This window comes from Lichenostomus cassidix, chromosome 8 (assembly GCF_008360975.1).
Source record: "Lichenostomus cassidix isolate B80296 chromosome 8, HeHo_3.0, whole genome shotgun sequence".
Taxonomy (NCBI): domain Eukaryota; kingdom Metazoa; phylum Chordata; class Aves; order Passeriformes; family Meliphagidae; genus Lichenostomus; species Lichenostomus cassidix.
Window position 1 is genome coordinate 9,049,257 of NC_139489.1, and position 21,408 is coordinate 9,070,664.

The 21,408-nt window shown below is 57.7% G+C and overlaps 3 protein-coding genes across 8 annotated transcripts; 2 read left to right on the plus strand and 1 right to left on the minus strand.

Moving 5' to 3' along the window:
* Window positions 1–18: 18 nt before the first annotated feature.
* On the plus strand, window positions 19–5,160 carry MUTYH (mutY DNA glycosylase). 4 transcript variants are annotated; one of them, XM_085067738.1, is made up of 16 exons: window positions 19–152; window positions 373–506; window positions 1,280–1,319; window positions 1,598–1,671; window positions 1,807–1,848; window positions 1,925–1,996; window positions 2,199–2,312; window positions 2,565–2,662; window positions 2,923–3,067; window positions 3,166–3,241; window positions 3,316–3,501; window positions 3,681–3,826; window positions 4,033–4,185; window positions 4,326–4,376; window positions 4,608–4,753; window positions 4,861–5,160. In XM_085067738.1, the coding sequence occupies exons 1-15, from the start codon at window positions 41–43 to the stop codon at window positions 4,710–4,712; spliced, it is 1,548 nt and encodes a 515-aa protein (XP_084923864.1). In that variant the 5' UTR covers window positions 19–40; the 3' UTR covers window positions 4,713–4,753; window positions 4,861–5,160. The 4 variants fall into 4 exon arrangements, with proteins under 4 accessions (XP_084923864.1, XP_084923863.1, XP_084923865.1 ...); XM_085067737.1 differs by having other exon boundaries at window positions 4,608–5,160; XM_085067739.1 differs by having other exon boundaries at window positions 3,166–3,238; window positions 4,608–5,160.
* Window positions 5,161–5,688: 528 nt separating this feature from the next.
* HPDL (4-hydroxyphenylpyruvate dioxygenase like) lies at window positions 5,689–9,801 on the minus strand. Of its 2 annotated transcripts, none has more exons than XM_085067741.1 (2): window positions 8,529–9,801; window positions 5,689–7,460 (listed from the first exon to the last, which is right to left on the minus strand). In XM_085067741.1, exon 2 carries the CDS (start codon window positions 7,369–7,371, stop codon window positions 6,193–6,195), a length of 1,179 nt encoding a protein of 392 aa, XP_084923867.1. In that variant the 5' UTR covers window positions 7,372–7,460; window positions 8,529–9,801; the 3' UTR covers window positions 5,689–6,192. The 2 variants fall into 2 exon arrangements, with proteins under 2 accessions (XP_084923867.1, XP_084923868.1); XM_085067742.1 differs by lacking the exon at window positions 8,529–9,801 and adding an exon at window positions 8,266–8,486.
* A 132-nt stretch (window positions 9,802–9,933) lies between these two features.
* On the plus strand, window positions 9,934–13,232 carry LOC146433788 (selenoprotein Pb-like). Of its 2 annotated transcripts, none has more exons than XM_085067744.1 (5): window positions 9,934–10,064; window positions 10,795–11,017; window positions 11,115–11,327; window positions 11,464–11,599; window positions 12,228–13,232. In XM_085067744.1, the coding sequence occupies exons 2-5, from the start codon at window positions 10,809–10,811 to the stop codon at window positions 12,471–12,473; spliced, it is 804 nt and encodes a 267-aa protein (XP_084923870.1). In that variant the 5' UTR covers window positions 9,934–10,064; window positions 10,795–10,808; the 3' UTR covers window positions 12,474–13,232. The 2 variants fall into 2 exon arrangements, with proteins under 2 accessions (XP_084923870.1, XP_084923869.1); XM_085067743.1 differs by having other exon boundaries at window positions 9,962–10,069.
* Window positions 13,233–21,408: the final 8,176 nt, after the last annotated feature.

Here is a 21,408-nt window from a genome sequence, read left to right on the forward strand (position 1 = left end):
CAGTCCCAGTCCCAGTCCCAGTCCCGGTCCCGGTCCCGCCATGAGCCCCGCGCGGGCCCGGGCAGCAGCGGCGGCCGGGGCGCTCCGGCGGAGCGGCGGGAGCGCGGCCCTACCCCAGGGGCGGAGAAGGAAGCGCGCGTCGCCCCGCGAAGGTACCCGGTGGCGGGAGGGCTGGGGGAGCGCGGGTTGCTCTCTCCGAGGCTTGGGCCGCCAGCCCGGGTAGTCTCCGGTGCTTGCTGGGTCCTCGTAAAGCCCGATACTCGGTACGCGTCTGCCCGGCAGCGGCTCGGTCGGGCTCCCGCCTGTGTTGCGGTGGAGCTCCGCAGCCCTTCGCCGTGTGGCACCTTGCGCTGACCCCGCTGACCCCTGCAGGAGCCCCGGCTGCAGCGCCCGCTCCGCCGCCCGCCCGGCATCTCTTCAGCGACCCGGCTGAGATCGAGGCCCTGCGCGGAAACCTGCTCTCCTGGTACGACCGATGCAAGCGGGACCTTCCCTGGAGGGCACTGGTAAGGGGAGACAGCGGGAAGCGGGGGTGGGGAACTACGTATTCTGCCTTAAGGGAACCTGGCTGAAGTGACCACGGAGTTTTTCCCTATGTGATGCATCCCTACCTGCACGGAAGTGCTCCCAGCTAGTCCTGGCTGTTTTGTGGTGGGTGGTCTGGAGCCAGTCCCTAGGTGTGAAGAGTAAAGCAGGGCACCCTTTCCAAACATAACCTCCAACCAGGAGTACTTCTCTATGGCAAGGTTAGTCTAGCTGTCTTTTAATCCAGTTTAATCCTCTGTGATACTCTGTAGCAGTGAGTCCCGCGTGGGAAAGTTTTCCCATGTATTTGTTTTAAGCCTGCTGAACATTTTTGTTAGAGCTCCTGCCTGCTCTGCTCTCAACCTGGCAGCAGCGGCTCGAGGGTGATTGTGGTGCTGAGGGTGAGCATCAGCTTTACAGCAAAGTCTGTCTGAATGGTAGGAACTGCACAGCCCCTCTGTGGGATTTGCATTTGCCTCCCATTGCTTCCTGTGCAGGCTCAGTTATGGGAAAATTCTTTGTAAGATTTTGAACCTCATAAGTAACTCTCCATCTGGGATTTCATCAGCAAGAAGGTGCTTTGGCTGTTAGTTGATTAATCTGAACTGTGAGTGCTTGGGGGAAATATTTTATTTCAGATTGCATTGCAGTGTTCCAAACACACCGTGGATTGTTTTGTTTTACATGCAGGTCCCCTCTGTGGTGGGGTCCTGTGTCACCTTGTTTCTCACACTTCATCTTCTTCCCCTTCCAGGCAGCGACAGAGCTGGATGCTGACAGACGGGGATATGCAGGTGAGGAGCAGGGACTGGCATGGTGAGGTGTGGCTTCTGGTGCCATACATGGAATAAACTGCCTGAAGTGGCCATGAGAGCCACTGATTCCCCTTGCAAGGTGCTCCCCTTGGGCCAGGGGAGCTCCTGTGGGGCAGCATGGGGAGAAGGTGAGGGGTGGGAGGGGGTCCCATGAGGTGGATGCTGTGCAGTGCTTGTAGCCAGTACTAACGTGGCCACAGCATGAGGTGTGGGTGGCATTGGTGCCTCTGCTTTGACCCCTGCCCTGCTCCCTGCAGTGTGGGTGTCTGAGATCATGCTCCAGCAGACACAGGTGGCTACGGTGATCGACTACTACAACCGCTGGATGCAGGTGACTGCTTCTTACAGAGTCCTGTGCCCACAGGCTGCCCCTTTTAGAGACCTTATCCACTGCCTGTGGCAGATCCCCAGTGGCAGGGCACAACTCTGCTTGGCCCTGACTTGTCCCCTTCCCTCTGTCCCGCAGAAGTGGCCGACACTGCAGGCTCTGGCACAGGCATCCCTGGAGGTGAGAGTCACTGGGACTGGGTTCTCTCCCTGCCCTGTGGCTCTCCATTAACACCATGCTGTGTCTCTTGGAGCAGGAGGTGAATGAGCTGTGGGCTGGGCTTGGCTACTACTCCAGAGGGAAGCGTCTGCAGGAGGCAGCAAGGAAGGTGCTGGAGGGGGGGAAAGGGCATTTCTAAACCTCTCTGTAGCTGGTGGGCTGGGGTTGGCTCACATGTGCCCTGCCTCGCTGGGGCTGTGCTGCTGGCACAAGGCTGCAGAGGCTGGATCCCATCTTCCCATGGGCAAAATGGGTTACCTGGCACACACCCACCCCAGCTGCTTCCCTGAGCCTGGCCCCCTCCCTGCCAGGTGGTGTCCGAGCTGGCTGGCCGGATGCCCAGGACAGCTGAGGACCTGCAGAAGCTGCTGCCGGGCGTGGGTCGATACACGGCGGGAGCCATTGCGTCCATCTCGTATGGACAGGTGAGAGCTGGGCATCAGTAGATGCACCTTCCCCTCTGCTACCCAGCCTCACCCCTGGCAGGGTCCAGCTGCTGGCTCTTATAAGCTAAGGGTTCCCCAGGTTTGTGTTCCCCTCTCTCCCCACTTTGGGATGCCTCTCTCCCCCCACCCAGCTTGGCCTGTGGGCTGGCCTTGTGTATGTCCCTCTCCATCCTGGGAGCTCCCTTTGTCCAGAGCACATCCCAGAATGGTAACCCCAGCTCCTGGTCCCAGGCTACTGGAGTCGTGGATGGGAATGTGATCCGGGTCCTGTGCCGCCTGCGATGCATCAGTGCTGACTCCAGCAGCCAGGCTGTCATCGACCAGCTCTGGTAAGGGGAATGCTCTGTCTCTGTTTGGAGCTGTGCTCATCATAGCTAAGGGCAGAATCACTCAGGAACCTTGGGAAGCTGAGCCTGTGAAGGGAGAGAGGCGTGGGGTCTGGGGAAATTGGTGCTTCTGAAAGTAGTGGTGAAAGGAGCTGTGTTGCCTGTGCTGCCTAGGAGCATCCCCCCTGACAGGCAGGAGGCAGGCAAAGGTCCTGGGATGCTCTCCCCACAGATCCCTGTGCCTCTCACTGCCATTTCTCCAGGGACATGGCAAATGTCCTGGTGGACAGGAGTCGGCCAGGGGATTTTAACCAAGCCCTGATGGAGCTGGGGGCAACTGTGTGTGTGCCCAAGGCCCCTCTGTGCGGGGAGTGCCCGGTGAAGCAGCACTGCCAAGCACGGTGCAGGGTAAGTGTGACCCCAGAATGTGGCTCTGAGGGTTTGCCGTGCATGGGGACAAGGTGGGCTGTGGATGAGCCTGTCCTCACTCCTGTCCTCCCTTGCAGGTGGAGAAGGAGCTGGCCTTTGCCTCTCAGAAGCTGCTTGGAAAATCACCCCCAGTGCCTGATGTTGAGGACTGTGGTAAGCACGTGGAGAGATCCCTGTTGTAGCTCCAAGTCTGGGCCCTGCAGCAACTGTTATGTTTGCATTTGCAGGTGTTGGGGACTGTCCCCTGTGCCCCCCAGCCACCGAGCCGTGGGACAGCAGCCTGGGGGTGATGAACTTTCCCCGGAAAGCAGCGAAGAAGCCGCCGCGGGTGATGCGAACGGCCACGTGTGTGCTGGAGCGGAGGGGCTGCCACGGGGCCCTGGAATACCTCATTGTGCAGAGACCCAGTTCGGGTAATGGGGCTGGGCAGGAGGGGGATGAAGGCACCACATGGCTCCTTCCCACCTGCATGAGGGACAGAGCAGCCTGGGAGAGGCACTGCTTGCTGGGGTGGGGAAAGGAGCCCCCTGGGGCTGTGATGAGGTTCAGTGTCCCCTTGCTGTCTCACATTTCTGTCATTCCTCCTCTCTAGGTCTCCTGGCTGGACTCTGGGAGTTCCCAAGTCTCCCACTGGCTGAAAATCTGCAGGAGAAGAAGGAGAGGGAGGTGCTGGCTGATCACCTCCAGGCCTGGATGGGGCAGCCCGTGGCAGCCAAAGGCCTGCGGTTTATCGGAGAGGTGAGCTGGAGCTGGAACAGGAGGGCTGCAGTGTGAGCCCCCTGTGCTCAGCCATGAGGGATGTAGCACACAGAAGGGTCTCCCTTCCCCACTGTCACCCCTCCCAAGCTCTGCCCCACTCCTCAGACAGTGGCAGACTCAGTGCACTTTGCATCCCCCATTGCCTGCCAGCTGCCCATCTCATGTGTCTCTCCATCTCCTCACAGGTCATCCACATCTTCTCCCACATCCACCAGACATATGTGGTCTACTCTCTGCCCCTGGATGGGGATGTGACCCTAGACCCTGCCTTGTCCCCATCCCGCTGGGTGACAGAGGATGAGTTCCATGCCTCAGCTGTGTCCACAGCCATGAAGAAGGTATGGGGACCACCTGGGCCTTTCCTCTCTTCCCTCAGTTATCTTGGGAAAACCCCTGGCATCCCCTCAACTTCTCTGTGCTGTCCCAGCTTCAGGACCTGGCTACTGTTCAGCTCTGAGCTCTCTTGTTTTTCCTTCAGGTGCTGAAAGCTCACGAGAAGCAGCGCAGGAAGGAGAGCAGCCCTGTCAAGGTGAGCAGTGCTCCAGGGTGCCTGGGGCTTGCAGTGCTGTGGGACAGCTTCTGCTGGGCTGTGCTGAAGCCGTGCTGGAGTTTGGGACCAGGCCAAGGAGCATGCCAGCCTATGGCAGGGGAACTTGCCTGACTGGCACTGCCTCTGGGTGTCCCCAGTACCCAGGGATGATCCCTGGAGACTGTGGGGTCTCTTGGGGTCTGGTTTAGTCCTGCTGTGTGTCTCCTGCAGGGCTCCAAGCGGAAGCAGGGGGCAAAAGCACAGAGAGCAGGCAGCACCTGCCCTGGGACACAGCTCTCCCTCCGTGCCTTTCTCCGTACACCAACTGCCCCGTGAGAGCACCTTCCTCGTGTGGGATACCAGAGCCCCACACTGAGGTGAGTCCTGCCCGTGGTGTGGGAATGGTGTCCCTGTGCTGCTGCTGTGAGCCCAGGAAACAGCACTGTAATGGTCTCCCACTCTTCATTTCTCCTGGCTCCCCCAGGAGTTGTGCCTGGATGTGGGCACTGGTCCTGGATTAATCCTGGAGCCAGACCTGCTCTCCCTCCTTGCCTGGAGCCCTTCTGGCAATGTGTCAGCCCCATACTGGCACCACTTTGGCACCATGGACTCAGGGTAATAGGGCTTTCTCCAGCAGTGGGAACGCTGTGGCCACATTGGTCCCTCAGCCCTGTCCCCTGCCTGCATCTCATCCACCAGCCAGCGACTGGGGATGCTGCTGTACACTCCCTTCTTTTTACTGGACCTGATAATAAATCTAAAGTGTGTGGTGTTTTTTAAGTGACTTTCTGTCTCTGTTGCCCTGTGCTAAGATGGGACTGTCAGGCAGCCTGTGGAGGAACGTGAAGATAGGGCAACAGGATTCCTGCATCTGGGCTAGGGACAGCAGGGATTTCCTCATTAATGCACTGAAGAGCCCCTTGGGTGAGCATTAACTGCTGGTGACCCCAAATAAGGCACCCAGAGCACCCCTTCTGCGAGGGCAGGCATCAGCTGTACAGCTCCTACCCATGAGTTGCTCCTCCCCAGGGCTGAACAACTGCCCCCAGGGCTTTTGGTAGGCTTTTTTTTATCCTCCTGTTACGTTTTTTCTGTTGGGCTGTTCAGCACTGTTCATGATGCCAAGGATGTGGTCCACCCTTGCAAAGGCACAATGCTGGGGGCTGGCAAGGACAGGGGACAGTCCTGGTGGGTGCAAGGGGCAATGACTTCAATTTAAGGGAACAAGACCCCTTGAGTGACAGACATGCATCTTTCATCCTCACCTGGCACTTGGTGCATCTTAAATAGGAGGATTAAAAACTCAAAGCAGTGCTTGTAAGTTAATTCTTTAATTGAGAGGAGCAAGAGGCCACCACTTGCCCCCCAGGACTAGCCATGCTCTGGGTGGTAAATGCCAGTGAGTGGCTGTATCCATGGCCTCTGGTATATCCACTCCCCTCAGGCAACTCCTCTTCCCTCTATATCTGGAGCTGTTGCTGTGCCAGCACTGCTCTTGGCCATGCTGCAGGCTCAAATCTCAATAAATTAAGATGAAACTAAGGCAGAAAGTTCTTCACATGTGGTCAATAATTCACTGAGAACCCAGGGCAGAGGAGCAATCACACCCATCCTGGGACATGCTCAGAGCCCTGCTGGATGCAGCCCTGAGCATCTTGCTCCCACACTGACTTGGCTCTGGACTGACCTGGAGCCCTCCCTTGGTCCCTGCCCACCTGGGCCATACCACAGGCTCCCACCAGGATCTCTATGGTCCTTGCCCCAGGGTTGGAGTGGAGAGGCTGGGGAGCTGAGGAAGGAGGACTGCAGTGTTGCACTACTGCTGCTGGTCCATATAGACCTGCACAGCTTTCCACAGCGCCCGGATATTGCCTTCCCCAAAGCCCGGCGCTCCCCGACGGTCAATCAGCTCCAGGAAGAAGGTCTCCTCAGAGAAGATAGGATGGGTGAAGATCTGCATCAAATATTCCTGAGAGGGACTCTCTGTGGCACCAGTGCCTGGCTGGCCCTTGTCCCCAGCCACTGCAGTGTCCAGGAGGATGCCAAGCTCTGCCAGCATGTGGGGGTCCTGCCCAGCCCCCCGGATCTCCTCTGCTTTGCCCCCCTGGCTGTAATACGTGGTGGGGGGTGTGAGGAACCGTGCCCCCCGCTGCTGCAGAGCCCTGGTCGTGCTGACGATGTCAGTGGTGCAGAGGCCAACGTGCTGGATGCCAGCCCCACCGTGCTGCTCCAGGAACGTGTCAACCTGGTTGGTGCCATTCTGGGAGAGGGACTCAGCAAAGACCAGCTTGCAGCCCTGTGCTGGGGTGTCCTGGGCGCTCTGCAGTGCGAGGAGCAGCATGCCCACCCCCTGCCCCCCCAGCACGTACCCCTCGGCTGGCCTCTCCTGGGGGTTCAGCAGGAAGCGGTGGAAGCCGAAGCAGCGCTGGTACCAATCCAGAGCCGCCCGAGCCCCGCCCCGGGGGCAGACGTACGTGATGTGGTCAAAGTGTGTGATCTTGATCCCATCCCCCGCGGCTGAGGGGGCTCCTTGGATGGGCTGGAAGCCGGGCAGGAAGGGTCCCTGGTAACAGGATCGGTCCAAAAGGGTGTGGCTGATGTTGCCCACGACAGAGCTCACCACCCCGTAGGTGACAGAACCACCATCATCCCTCAGCTCAGTGGGGGGCACCAGCAACGAGCATCCCTGGCTCTGCAGCTGCTTGCAGAGCCCCGGCACATCATCCACCTCGAAGCAGACGTTGGAGGCTGTGCCCAAGGTGGGCTGGGGGTCTATGTCATAGAGGAAATCACGGGATGAGGTGCTGGCAGGTACCAGGCGCTCGTTGACGAGGAAGATGGCAGATTCCCGTCGCAAGGCCAGCTGCCGGACACATGGTGTCTCCCGTATGGCCACTGGCTGGAAGCGAAAGGTGTTGGCCAGGTGCTGGGCCCAGCCCTGCCTGTAGGGCAGGTGGAGGGAGATGAAGCAGGGGCGGCTCAGCGAGGCTGCCATGGCTGGGCAGGCTGCAGGGAGCACGCAGGGGGTCAGGGGAGCTGCCGGCCCTGGGAAGAAGCCATTCCCACACCTTGCACAAAGCCCACCTGTGTTTGCAAGCACAAATGCAATTGTGAGTAAAGTCGCACCTTTTAATTGTGTGTATTTTAAATAAGTGTGTCTCAAGAGCCAATTTGCACTGTGAAAGGGCACCCACCTTTGGGACCAGCTGCAAGGAGCTGCCCAAGGGTGCCTAGCCATCCCACCAGCCCTCCACTCTGCTGCCTGCCCTGCCCCATGCCTGGGGTCCCAGAGAAGGAAGCCCTGAGCAGCCTGGATGCAGCCCAGCGGGTCCCCTCTGGAGCCATGTGTCCTTTGGGAGTGCCACAGGGAGGTCAGCGGGGATTCCCGGAGCAGGAGCTGTGCTACACGTGTAAGCAAGATTATGGGGCAAGGGTTGTGATGAGAATGTCCTGTACCAGGAACATGGAGGTTGGACTGGTAAACATGGAAAAACACCCTGGTTATAGCTAAAAGGCTCCTGTGCTGTCCCAGCGCCTGTCAGGTGTGTCCCACGAATGGAGGAGTGCAGTGGGGTCACGACAGGCTGATTAGCCCTTCTCCTCCCAACAAGGACAGCACGGAGGCACCATGCTCTCTGTTACAGGCTGGGAACAATGACCTTGCCCTAGGGGCACAGAGGAGGGACACTTCGGGAAAGTGACCTTCCCCCCCCCCCATCCAAATATCAGTGACACTCAAGGGGGGAAAAAAGATCTGTCCAAAACTCCAATCGGCATCACCTCTCCAGAGCATCCCATGGAGGCTTCCTGACCCCATGGCATGCATAAACCACCCTGGCCAGACCCCAACCAGACCCCACAAGGGTGCCTTGTACTGGGGGCCACACACCTGCTGAAATATTCCCTTTCACCTCCCGCCTGGAAGGGGCTTTGCGCACCGAGCTCCCTCTGCTCCTTCCCACCTGCCCAGGGCGGAGGGACCGCGTGGGGTCCCGGTGAGCACATGGGCAGGAGCCGAACTCCTTCCCCGCGGCCCTTCTTCCCAGCTTCCCGCTGCGCACAGCAGCATCAGCACGGCTCCCGCTCCGCTCCCGCCGCCCCCGCTCCCCGCCGCCCGCCCCGCCACCCCCGTGCCCTCTGGCTGCGGCTCACCGGGGTCAAGGCTGCGGGCGAAGGGGACGCCGGGCAGGGCCGGCCCGGGGGCGGTTCAGTTCGCTCCGCCCCGGCATGCACCAGGCACGGCGGGACGGGCACGGCGCCGGCACTGCCGGGGCGCTGCGGGCGGCCGCGGAGCGCTCCCGGCGGGGGATCGGGCGATCGTCCCGGGCAGGGACGGGGCCGGGACACGGAGAACGCGCCGCCCGCTGCGGGTGCCACACTTGGTACCGAGCCCGGCGGTACCGGGCTGCGTTTGCAGGACGAAAAGCTACCCAGGCTGGAAATAGCAGGCACCGCGGCTCGGGATGAGCCGAGGGGAGGAGGGAAGCGCCTGCCAGGCTGTGGCTGGGACTCTCTGGGATACAGCTCATGTCTGTGCTGGGTCATTCTCTGCCAGCCCGAATCCCGAATCCGAGGAGATGAACTGGGGAAACGTGTCCCTGCGCGGTGTTGGGCACTTCACGGTGTCCGGGGTAGCCGGTGGGGACTTGGGGGGAGCAGCGTGTGTATGGGGGGTGACAGCTCTGCGGTAGGTCCAGTGTCAGTCACGAGATGGGACGGCTCACCAGTCCAGCCCACGGCCCCACATCCTTGCAGATACGTCTGAGCCTCTCCAGTCCTCCAGCAGCAATTCCCTCACTCCCTGCTGTTTTCAGACGAATCCCCCCTCTATGTGTGTCTGGGATCATGTTCTGCCCCCACTGTGACTGTGGCTGCTGCCCTTCCCTGCCTTATCATGTTTTTGTACAGAGCCCAGGTACAATAAACTGCTCAAATATTTGCAGAGATGTCCTTGTCCTGCCAGAGTGGTGAGCTCTTGTTTGGTTGGGGGTTGGAATCCAGTGTTGCTGTGATTTCCCAAGGGAGCACTGACACCACCACAGGCCCACCAGTGTGGGGCCGGACAGAAGACATGGGACGGGACACTGGGGGTTTGCTGTGGGGCCAAGCTTCGCCTGAGAGTGGCCATGGCACAACACAGAACAGCACGGCCTTGGGGGTGCCACCCCACAGGGCAGGGAGCTCCAGCATCCCAGCGTGTGAGGGAGGCACCCTCTTTTTGGCTGCACTGGTGGCTCCTGTGGGTTCTTGTGCATGGATGGTGCTGTTTGAGGTCAACCCACAGTCGTGCGACCCTTTGGTGTAAGCAGTGCCCTTGGCAATGCCCTCAGCCCTCCTGTGCCTGGGAGGTGATTTGGAGTGGCTGTGTCCATCTCTTCCCTACAGCGTCGCCTGTCACCCTCTGGCGCCAGCCCGGCACCAGGCACCGCTTTGTCCCAGCACGGCTTGGGCTGGGCTGTGGCAGCAGCACCCCGAGGCCACATGGCACCGAGGGGGACAGTGCCTGCCTTGTTGCTGTCCCCTCGAGGCTGGCGGTGGTGGCCGGGGCGCAGTCCCCGCTCCAGCCATGCTCTTCTCCTCCCTTCTGGGCGGAGAGAGTGGACAGGCAATAAAAGGGGGACCAGGGCCAGCTGGAAGTTGCTGAAAGCTGCTGGGACCGGGAGTGAAGGAGGACGGCAGCGAGGAGAAGTGTGGTATCGAGGGCTCGTTCTCACGGGGGAGGGGGCTGGGGACTTGGGGCATATCCACCCTGACCAGATCCTGCATCCCCCTGCTCCCTCCCCAGATCATCCCCCCCAGACCCATATCCTCCCCCCTGCCCATTTAATGTGCTGGATACTAGAGGCATGGTGAATATCCTGGGGTGGCAGGATTAGGGAAGGGAGGGAGCTTCAGGCAGATGTTGGGAGGCAAAGGTTTTAAAGGCTCTGGGTACCCCCAAAGCACTTTGAGGGGCATGAAGGACTCTCAAGGTGACCTGAAGGTGAAACCATCTGTGTCCCAGTGACTGCATGTTGGAGGTTGAGATGATGAGGGCTGTATCCCTGCTCCTTTCTGGGGCAAAGACAGACCTCTGTTTGGGGCTGGGTTTGTTTTGTGGGATCAGAGAAGTGCAGAAGGCCCATGGGAGGAGGAGCACCTTCATCTCCTGATGTGTGGCGTGGGTGTTCACTGCTGGGGGAGGACAGCGTGCTGTGGCAGTGGTTGCCCACAAAAGATGGCAGCAAAGAGCTGGGCACTCCAATTCCCCACCTCGTCCCCCTTTCCTTGCCCCTGGGCTGGGGGTCCAGAACCCCCAGTGCCAGAGCCAGTCCAACACTGCCCACCAGTCCTTGTCTGCCCTGGAGTGGGGGGCAGGGAGGCAGTTTGGGGTTGCAGTGATCTGGGAGGAGAGTAACACCCCATGTGCCCCTGCCAGGGCTGGGGTCCAGGATGGCACTGCTGCTGCTGGCCCTGGCCACCTGGCTGGGGCTGGCGCTGGCCTCGGCCTCCGAGGAGGCGGCCAACAGCAGCCGGATCTGCCAGGAGGCACCGGCATGGACCATCAATGGCTCGAACCCCATGGAGGGGGCGGCAGGGCAGGTGACGGTGGTAGCCCTGCTGAAGGCCAGCTGACAGTTCTGCCTGATGCAGGCCCACAGGTGAGCCCGCGCCCCCTCCCCACAGCAATCCCCGGCAGCTCGGGGGTGTATGGCAGCCTCCTGCCCCAGCACCCCTCCCAGCGCCTCTTCCCCGCAGCCTCGGGGGCCTGCGGGAGCGGCTGGCCCGGCAGGGCATGGCCCATGTCCGCTACATGATCGTCAACGAGAAGGCGCCGCTGTCCCGCGCCATGCTGCCCGAGCTGCGGCGCCATGCCCCGCCCGGCGTCCCCGTCTTCCAGCCGGAGCGGGAGGACCCTGACGTCTGGCAGGTCCTGGGGGGCGACAAGGACGACTTCCTTGTTTATGACCGGTGAGTGTCCCCCGACTCGCCTGAGGCTTTTCTGGGCGTTACAGAGCGTTCGATGGGCTTCCAAAATCTCCCCTCACGGCTGGGCTGGGGGGCTCCAAACACCAGCCTTGAGCCAGGCCGTGACTTCTCCCCTCAGGTGCGGCCGCCTGGCTTTCCACATCCAGCTGCCCTTCAGCTTCCTCCACTTCCCCTATGTGGAGTCAGCCATCCGCTCCAGCCACGTCAAGGACTTCTGTGGCAACTGCTCCCTCTACACCAACACTACCCAGGAGGTAAAGCTTGACTGCTTTCTGGAGCCGGTATCCCTTCTGTCCTCAGGCACTGCACATCAGCAAAAGCAATCTTATCTCCGTGTTGGGGACGGGCTCCAGGCAGCTGCCCTCAGCTCTGTTTGAGAGGGAAGGTGATGAAAGGTCTGGAATAAGGGCACTTAAATAGGTCAGAGCTTTCCGGTTGAAAAGGAATTGACTAAAGGGGTCATATCCCAGGTCTGGGAATGCTAACTAGGACTGTTCTGATATAAGAAAGGGGCAGGCAATGGATGCAGAGGTGGCAAGCTCAGAGCAAAAGAAAGGGTGTAGCTCTGAGCTCGGTAGGCGATTAGTCACTTCCCAGGAGAAAAATACATCCAGAAATACTGAATGCTGAGTCCCTTTTCTGGACTACAGACAGCTTGAGGCAAGGGACACAGGTGTAGAGGCTTGTGCCCTGTGTGCTCCAGCCTCTCCTGTCCTCCCCATGCCCCGGGTCAGAGCTGGAGAGCCTTTGTTCTGATCCCCATTTTTCTGTATTATGGATGCTTTTCTGCCTTCATCCCAGCTCCCAGCCATGCTCTCAGGCTTTCTGCAGTGCTCTGTGGGCATTCACATACCACACCAGTCCTTGTGTTACTTCCCTCAGGCTAACAGTACCATGGAGGGCCCTGTAACCCCGAGCTCACTTCCTGAACACGAGGGGACAGAATCAGAGACCCCCATCCACCAGCACAAGCCTCTCCATCCTCACCACCATCATGAGGTCAGCAGCGAGAAAGACACAAACCCAAGTGGGGACCACAAACCTGCCACCCATGCTCACCACCACCATCGAGACCATGGCCAGCTCCATCACAAGGGGAAGAAGCAGAAGGAGGGAGATGAGCACTAAGCCAGGCTGCAGAACCCAGTAGTGTGCAGACCACCCCAACTCACTTCACAGAGGCATGGAAGGACTTGTTTTGGGCTGCTGGCCACCAGCAGCGCTGGTTTAACAACTCCCTCCAGCATCTCCCATGTGGGTTGCACTCCTACGCTGTGATAGGGATGGAAATTCCCCTTGGACCCTGCTCAGTGCTGTATTTTCAGCCCGAGGGCTCAGTTCTGAGCCTTCCTCTGCCTCTGCCTGCCTTTCTGTGCTCAATGAAGCCTGCCGTGCAAACCAGGAGGTCCCTGGTCACTGCTGGCTGACACTGCACAGAGCAGCAGGGTGGGGGTGGAGGGGCCAGAGCTGGGATGGCAGCAGCACTGCTGGCACCCTCTGCCTGTCCAGACACTCCTGGGTGTCCTGGAATCCTTGGGTTTCCTGTCCAGGGAGCGAGGGGAGGGATGGCATGTGCCCTGCAGGATGTGGTCCCAGGGAACTGAGGGCGCGAGGAGCGGTGGGATGTTGCAGCTCCCCATGGTCCAAACCCTGTACCCCCATAGCTGTCACATCCTGGGCACCCCCCAGACCGTGCACACGGGTATGTGCAGTGGTGGCGGGTGGCCGCAAGATGGTGACCTTGTCCCCTCTTGGAGACCAGGGGCTGAATCCAATGAGCACAGCCCGAGGAGGACAGGGTGAGGATCCTGAGCTCCCGCCTGGGGGCAAGCGAGGTGGGAGGGCAGTGTGGATATCCGGAGTACGAATAAAACCTCTGTGAAGTGACCACTGCTCAGTCTGGCCTCTGGTGGGCCCCGAGCGGGTGGGTGTCTTGCTCAGCACTGGTCTGTGCTCTGGTCACAGGGAGGGGCACAGGGATGGATGTAGACCCCAAAATACAGCAGCCAGTGATGAGTTACATCCCCTGAACAGGAGTTGGAGGTAAAGGGATTGAAGACTGAAGAGACCCCATCTCTTCCTACCTTCTGGTTGCCTCCCAGCATGGGAGCCCAGGACATTAATGCTGTGCTGCTTGGAGGATGTTTGGCTTGGCACCTTCATGCCTGGCTGGATGTTGGGGTGCCTGCCCCAAGCTGCTGCTTGTTCCCACTTGCAGTCCAAAGTCACCACGGGCATCTTGTCCCCAGTGTCTGGACCAGTTCCCATTGCAGGCACACCATGGGGCTCCCCAGCCCTCAGGCAGGTGGGTGCTGTGTCTGCTGTGTCCCTGTCAGGCAGTCATGCCTGCCTGCATCTTGAGATGGCCCAGGCCCGTCTCTGGCCTTTACTCCAGCTCCATCCATCATCCCACACAAACCCCCTCCATACCTCTCCAGTCCCCACAACCTGAGTGGGGAGCAAAGAGATGTTTTTCTGCTCAGCGTTACATGGCGCCATGTCCTGCTGCTGGATTTCTGCACCCCTCCCCCCTGCCTCTGCTGGAGGATGCTCTGCACAGCGACTGGGACAAGAACCAGGGTGAAAATGAGCTGTTCCTCGTGGGAATGAGAGCAATGGGATCAGATGTGTCTTTCTCACCAGCCAGGCTCTCCCATAGGATGCTGGCTGAGACCCTGCTCCCCCTCCTCCATCTCTCCTCCCCCTTCCTCCTCTACCTGCTCCCAGTAGCCTGCAAGGGCACCTCTGTCTGCTGCTCCTGCCATCAATATTGAGGTTATCTTTTTCTTCTGGCAGCTGCTGTAATTGAAACAAAGCAGGCCGGGCCTCACGGGCTCGGCTCCTCTCGCTCATTTTGCCGGTGCTGCTGAGACAACTAATTCATCTTATCGATGTGTGGTTGGCCTCTTTTCCACCAGATCCAGGCAGAGCCCTTTCCCCACCACAGCTGGTGGAGCAGACTGTGTTCCTGTGACATGCTGCTGGGTGCTGCTCTGATCCAGCCTCTGGTCCTTGGCTTGCCTCAGCAGGGTGCTGGCCACCTGCAGGAGACACCAGAGGAGCCAGTCAGGGGAAGAGGTGTAGATTGGAATGAGGGGGATGACTTTTATTTCTTTCTTTTGCCTACTCATGCATTTTCAGCTTTTGTGTTAAATTCCACATCCTTTCCTTGTGCAGCTCGTAAAGGTGTCCCTGTGAAGAAGGTGACAGGTGATGAGTGTGGCATACATGAATTTGCATTCTCTCACTGATGACCAGTTCTGCAATTAGCCATGACAGAGAGAGGAATCCCATCTGGTGCTGGCTGTGTAGTCCAGCGCAACAAATACCTTTTGGTTACCTTCTGGCAGACAAATTTCTGGCCCTGAAAGTTTGGGTGGATATTTTGAGTAGAGACATTGAGGTGTGGGAAAGAGCAGTGCCATTGTTTGGGTGAAGTCCTACGTGACTGAGTAGTGGTAAAGATTTAGAGTGAAGCTGATCCTATTCCATATATTACTGTCCAAAGACCTGAAGGGTTTGGGGTGCCACGCATGGGGCCCCTGTGACATCGTTCATCCCTGAAAGATGCCAGAAACCTGGAACTCTGCAAAGTCTGTCAGTGTCTGTACTCCTGTGATGCTGAGGGAGAACCTTGCTCTGGGTGGGGTGGAGAAGAGGTGTTTTGGGGGAGCAAACAGGCTCTCTAAGTCACTGATCTCTTGGAGAGTGATAGTGTTAGCAGAGTCAGGGAACTCCGGGGAATCCTCACCTGTTGGAGGGCTGGTTTGGCTGGGGCATCAAGGGCCAGAAACAAGGGCTGACTTCAGTCATCAGTGGCAGTGCTGTGCTGTTCCTTGGTACCCTGTTATCTGTGGCTGTGCCACCACCCTGGAGGAGGGTGCACCATGGTACCCTGGTACCCATGTCTGTGCCACTGCTCTGGAGGAGGACAGATGCCAGTTTCACATCACATGAAGCCTTGGCCCTGTGTGCTTCTCCAGCCGAGGGCCAGGCAGATCCTCTCGGGAAAGGAGGAACAGCCAGTCCTAATGTCAACAGAGGCCTCTTGTGCAGCGATGCTGTGTCAAGAAGAGGAATGGGTCCCTCCTCCTCCGCCCATTCATCTGGCAGCCAGGGTTGGCGTGCTGCCAAGCCAGGCTGCTTTGGAAACATTTCATTGAGGAGGCAGCTGAGCCTAGGAAAACAGAATGAAAATATACAGAGGGATCACTGTTGTTAGGCAAAATAAATGCAGGCGGCTGCATTTCTGTCCCCCAAGTCCAGCCCAGCCGGGCCTCTCTGGCTTCTGTGGGGTCAGGGTGGCTGCTGCTGCCTGGGGATGGCAGCCATCTATCTTCATTGTGGGTTAGGAGCTGAGGAACGAGGCTTGGAGAGATCGTCCGTGGCTTTGGCCAACTTGTTGATGACTCTGGTGAAGAGGCCCAGACTCATCTTGGTGTAGCATTGCCCAAGGAGATGGGACAGAGCAGAGAAACAGCAGCAGAGATGAGCCAGCAGCAGTGACTCGTAGTCCCTGCACGGCCACCGGCACAGGCGGGTTGGTGGAAGTGATGCAGTGGCTGAAGAAGTGAGTCAGATTTTGGCCCTGTGTTTGTTCCCATCTCCCTCTTCAATATCAGGCTGGGCAGGATGCCCCCCCGCTGCACAGAGTCCAGTCCCTGGGTTTTCAAAGCCCCATTGCTTAGCATGCCCCATCATGTTTTGCTGGCAGAGGGAGAGCAGTCACCCCAAAGCAGTCCCCTCTCTGAATTCTGAGCAAAGCCTTCCTCCAAAAGCCTTCAGGCCATTTGATGACCTACAAGAGACCCACTCTCTCTTTCCCTTCCTCCTGGTGGGTCCAGAGTGGTTTTGGGGAGGCAGAGCTGGAGCCCCAGCCCCATGGGGTACCAAGGCTCTCATCCCTGCACCGCTTTCTGTGGCTTCACCTTCTCTTTTTGTCCACCCATCACAGTCTGGTTCTGTTATTTACAGCTTAGATCAGGGGGTTGAAAGAGCCCAGTGTGAGCAGAAAAAGCCCAGCCCACACTCTGGGACTGACACATCTCACCAGCCCAACTCATGCATGGATTTGCAGCACAGGGCAGGTGCCCAGGGCTGAGACTGGATGCTGCACTGATCCTTGTGTTTGTTGGAGCTTTGCTAAAGTTCAGGCTCCCCTCCTGCCCTCCTGTCAGGAAAGCAGACAGCAAGATAATCCTTTTTTGCTGTGTGAGGGGTGATTTGCCGTGTCTCTCTCCATATGCCTCTCCTCAAGGCAGGTTGGGTGTGACCCTGGGTTCCCAAATGCCACCGCTGAGAGGAGCCTGGGATGATGACAGATACGACAGCAATGGCCCTTACAACACCTGAGGAACCACAGCTTGGAATAGCTGCCAAAATGCCTGACTCTGACTTCCCACCCAGCTGGACCCTGCTGTCCACTAGCATTCCAAAGCCAGGGCAGACCTGATGCTAAAGGCTAACAGGAGCATTGTTTACCCCTTGCTTTGCCATCATTTATTCATAGTCTTGTAGCCTGCAAAATGATTCCGTTTATTTTAGCATCCCTAATTAAGGGGAAGGAACTTCAGTGGCTGAAAGGAGGGGTGGTAGCCCAAGAGGGCCATTTTCCGCTGAGCTCAGCCCCGAGACTGCCAGCCTGGCTGGGATGGACGTCTCTCCAGTGTGGGACAGAGTAACTTTCTGGAGCACTCTGTGCTTTTAGACTCCATGCCGGAGAGATGGCTGTTCCTTCTGGAAGCCAAGGGTCTTTGCCCAGCAGCTCCTCCGTGTTTAATTGCTGCCTGCACAGCAAATGCATTTGCTGGAAGGGTGCTGAAATCTCCATGGCAAGACAGAGGCTCAGCACTTTGCTAATCTTACAGGGGCTGGGGGAAGGCAACCCTGGCAAGCCAGAGACGTAATGTCATGTATGTGGGAGAGAGGGAACAACAGCTTCTGACAGCCAGAACTCTCTGTTTAGGTGCAAGGGGGAGTCTGGGTCTGTCCCATCCCAGCCTGCGCAAACATAGGGACACACAGGCAAGCAGAGCTGTTCCTGGGTCGGTGTGAGGGTGAGAACAGCCATCCCACACCTGATCTTGGAATTCAGCCTGTGCCTGGAGAGGGGAAATGGTACTTTCAGTCCTTGCATTTCTCCTTTGAGTACACAGACAATTGCAGTCACACCTGAAGGAGGTCTTTGAGCTTGTCAGTTCTGGAAAGTTTCATAAAATAACTGGCTGGCTAGCAAAAAGCCATTTTATTAGAGTCCCTGCTGGAAGAGGAGCACAGCAATAACTCAGTGCTAATGAATCAGTGGAGAATCCACAGGGGATTTGAACAGTTTGACAGCAAAAAGCTCCAACTCCAGTCTATGCTTTGTCTGAGACCTTACTAGGCACTGGAAAATCTAAAAATGGTGCTCAACTTCATGGGCAACCAAATCAAGGCATTCCTATTCTTGCTTGCAAGTCCAAATATTTCATAAGACAATGAGCTCTCTTCCTGGACATTAGATCTATGGGGATGCTCAGGAATAACTATCCAACAGATACTGGCCAACAGATTCCTCTGCTCCCAAATGCATTAAGGCAGGGGAGCTACAGTTATTCCCTGTGTCCTTTCCCTTCTGCCTCTGCTATAAGGCATCAGCAACATAGGAAAGGCAGAAACAGCCACACTTGCAATGAGTACCGTATGATGGAGCAGGGAGCTTGGCTGCTGATAAGCCTGTCTTTGGCTGCTTTGGAGCAGCAAGTCTTCTGGATGGCTGGAGCAGGAGCTTGGTGTCTGCCTGCACTCTACTATCCTGTTCCTCTCCCATCACTATATGAGGCTATAAAGCTTCTTCTGCCCTTGTATATCTTCATCTGTCACCACAGGACTTCCCTGGTGCTCCCTGGGCCTTGCAAAGCTCTGCTGCCATCTCTAGAGTCTCAGTCAGTGTCACTCGTGTTAGTGAGGGCACAGCATTGACTGTTGGGAGTCAAAGCAATGTCAGAGTAGCATGGGAGCATCCAAGAGAGGGGAAGATGCCCAGGGAAAAGCAGTCTTTCTGCTGAGGATGGGGTTTGGGCACAGTGGGGAGAGAGGAGAGCAGCTACATGAAGGTGTGCACGTAGGAGCAGCCAAGGAGGTCACATCCCCTTGGGTTGAGATGCAGCACCAGCCATCACTTACCTTGATTGCCATAAAACAAAGCACAGGGGCCAGAAAGCCCGCAGAGGCATTTCATCAGCATCCTTGTCCTCTCTCCTTTTACAACCCTTGAATTAATTTCTAGCAAGATGAAAACAGTTTTCTTACTCCACAGCACCTGCACCTTAAAGCTGGACTTCTGATTGAGCTGACACCCAAAGAATTGCCCAGGATATTGCATTGCATTGCTGCCTTTATGTGGTCTAGATCTTCGGAGGCTCCAGCCCCTTTGGTCAGTCAATTTCTAGCCAGGGACTCGAACAAAAAATACTTCCTGGGGCCAGCAGGAAAAATCAGCACTTGGCGGATAACACCAGTGGTCAGGCCAGAAAGGCTGGAGTTGGTGGGTAGCAGCATGGGCAGACCCTGACCAAACAGCCTTGAAACCAGGAGGGAAACCAGGACTGCCAGTGATAGAGGCTCAGCAAATGGCCGGGCTCAGGAAAGCGTGCAGTGAATTATTGATGTACCTGTTTCCAGGCTCTGAATGAGCAGCATCAGGGGCTGGGCGGGAGGCTGACATTTTGCATCCTTCCCCAGGGAGAAGAGGTTTGCCCATGTTCTCTGGGAGGAGGAGAGCTCTCCCCCTTGCAAAATTCAAGGCAGTAATGAAAGGCACAGGGAGAGATGGGGAGGAACGGGGAGCTACAAATGTTCAGAATGAAGAGGGAGAGAAAAAATAGATTGGTTTGTCTTTGAAATAACATGCTAACCCCCCAGAGACAGGCTGGCCAGCCACTGCACCGACCTTGCTTTGATTTGAGTCTGGATTATATGTTTTATGCAATGAAAAGTCAGCTCATTGGGAATGAATAACATCCCTGCTTGGGCTGAAGTCTAAAATCCTCTTTATTGGCACTGTCTGGGGACGACGTAAGTAAGGACACTCAAGGTTGTCACTAGGTGAGCTCTGCAGCGACTGGTGACAGAGGGACCAGACAAGCTGGGGTGCTGTGTCCTAGCTCTTATTCAGGCTCACCCTCTGCCTGAACAGTCCTGGCTGCTGCAGGGAGATACAGGTGCCAGCAGAAACTCTGTGACACCAGAGCCCACAGCTTCTGTCATCCGAAAAGCTTGAGATCCTGCTGGACTGCTCTCTGTCAGGAAGGTGTGCTCTACCTTGGGCCAGGATGGTGCTTTGGAATGGCCCTATGAGGTCCCTCTGTGCAGCCGAGGAGGACCAGAGGTGGACAAAGCCCTTCTTGTCGCCCCAGGTGCTGTCACCACAACAGCGAGCAGAGGTGATGGGCAAAATGCTGTGCTCCTGTGGCAAGTGCTTTCTGTCGCAACGAAGTCTTAGAGAGAGCAAAATGGCCTTCAGGGTTAAAGAAATGGGGACATGATTCCTGGGGAAAATCTGTGTGTAAAGAAATCTGTGTGCAGCTGCTGCCCCAGGCCAGTCCCTGCCACTGCTAGCACTCATTACTTTGAACAAGACCAATGGCAGCAAGGAACACCTCAGCCTTCAAGGAAAACCTCTTCCTGACCTTCATCGATTAGCTTGTGGCTTACTCTCTAAAATGGAGATCTCTCATTGCAGTTGCTCTGCCTGCTCTCACCACCTGCCTGAGACCTGATTCCTTCCTTCCCTCTGTGTCCTGCAGAGGAGACCTTGGGCTTGGAGGTATCTCGTGGCAGAGCAAAGGCGCATAATTATTTCCTGTTTCCTAATTGCATCGCCCTGTTATTCCAGGAAATGTACTCTTGCTCTGTCAGTAAGAATAAATAGGAGATCTCTGCAACAAGGGAGTAACCGGTAATGGTCTAGATGTGACTGAACTGCAGATAGGAAGGAATCGGTCTTGGATTCTCAAAGCACTGAGAATAATAGCAAGAAAACTGAACTCTGAGACCTGTGAGCTCTGCTCTTCCTCAGAGGTTGTCACTTAAATTTAGACAGGACACAAAAACAGGAATGTATTTCTGTGGAAAATCTTGGATTGGTGTCCTCCTGGACACAGCTGCAAAGCAATCATACCTGGGGGGGGTGTAGAGGCCTAGAGAAGTGGACTTCAGTTGCAGCAGCCCTGCACTGTGCTGGTCCCAGGGTGCTGCCATCACCCTCGGCTGAAAGCAGAGGCTGGTGAGGAGTCAGCACCCTGGAATTTGGGGTGTCAGCTCAGAGAGTGTGTGCTGAATGCAATCCCACCTGAGAGCACTACAGAGCTCCTGGGAGCCAGCAGTACCTGTGTTTTTCATCTTCTCCCACAAAGGCCGTGTGTGGTAAAGGACCTGGCGGTTCCTGTACCAGAGAACCCTGCTGTGATGTATGGGACGAGCATCTTCACTGCAGGGCTTTAAAAGAAAAAGCAAACCCTGATGCCCATGGAAGGGCAGGGCACTGCTGTGTGCTCTGTTACTCGATGTAAAGCCGGAGGTGATTTACAGGTGAGGCTGGATGTTGATTTGTGGGCGGTGGAACCGGGCACCGCCGGGCACGGAGCAGCAGCACTGCCGATCCCGCGGACACCCCCGGGGGAGCGCTGCCACCTCCAGCGCCACGTACCCCTTTGTCCCGCTCGCTCAGTGGAGCCTCCTGGCACTCGGATGGCCTCGCCAGCCCCTCAGTCGCCACGCCGTGTGGACCCGCAACAGCAGGGCTTTCCCCTCCGGGCACGGGGGACACAGATCCCTTGTGTGTCCCCCTCCCGCTTGGGGGACACGGCCGGGAGGACAGCGGGCGGTGCCCAGGGCCATGCTCTCCCCACGGCGGGAGCCGGGCAGCTGCCACGAGCAGCGGTGCCCCGACGGGCGGCGGGGGCGGGCGGGGGGCTGCGGAGCGTCCCGCCCCGGCGGGGCCGGCTCCGGGCCGGCGGGACCAACCCCCCCGGTCCCCGCCCTCTCCTCCTCCTCCTCGGCGTCTCTCCTCCCCTCGCCCGGC

What these genes read in the sequence shown, in the direction of transcription:
- HPDL (XM_085067741.1), bottom strand. Translation starts at nt 7,371, where the DNA reads ATGGCAGCCTCGCTGAGCCGCCCCTGCTTCATCTCCCTCCACCTGCCC.
- MUTYH (XM_085067737.1), top strand. Translation starts at nt 41, where the DNA reads ATGAGCCCCGCGCGGGCCCGGGCAGCAGCGGCGGCCGGGGCGCTCCGG. An exon ending in ACCTTCCCTGGAGGGCACTG is followed by an intron (nt 507 to 1,279) that starts GTAAGGGGAGAC and finishes TTCCCCTTCCAG; the next exon opens with GCAGCGACAGAGCTGGATGC. An exon ending in GCCTGCGGTTTATCGGAGAG is followed by an intron (nt 3,827 to 4,032) that starts GTGAGCTGGAGC and finishes ATCTCCTCACAG; the next exon opens with GTCATCCACATCTTCTCCCA.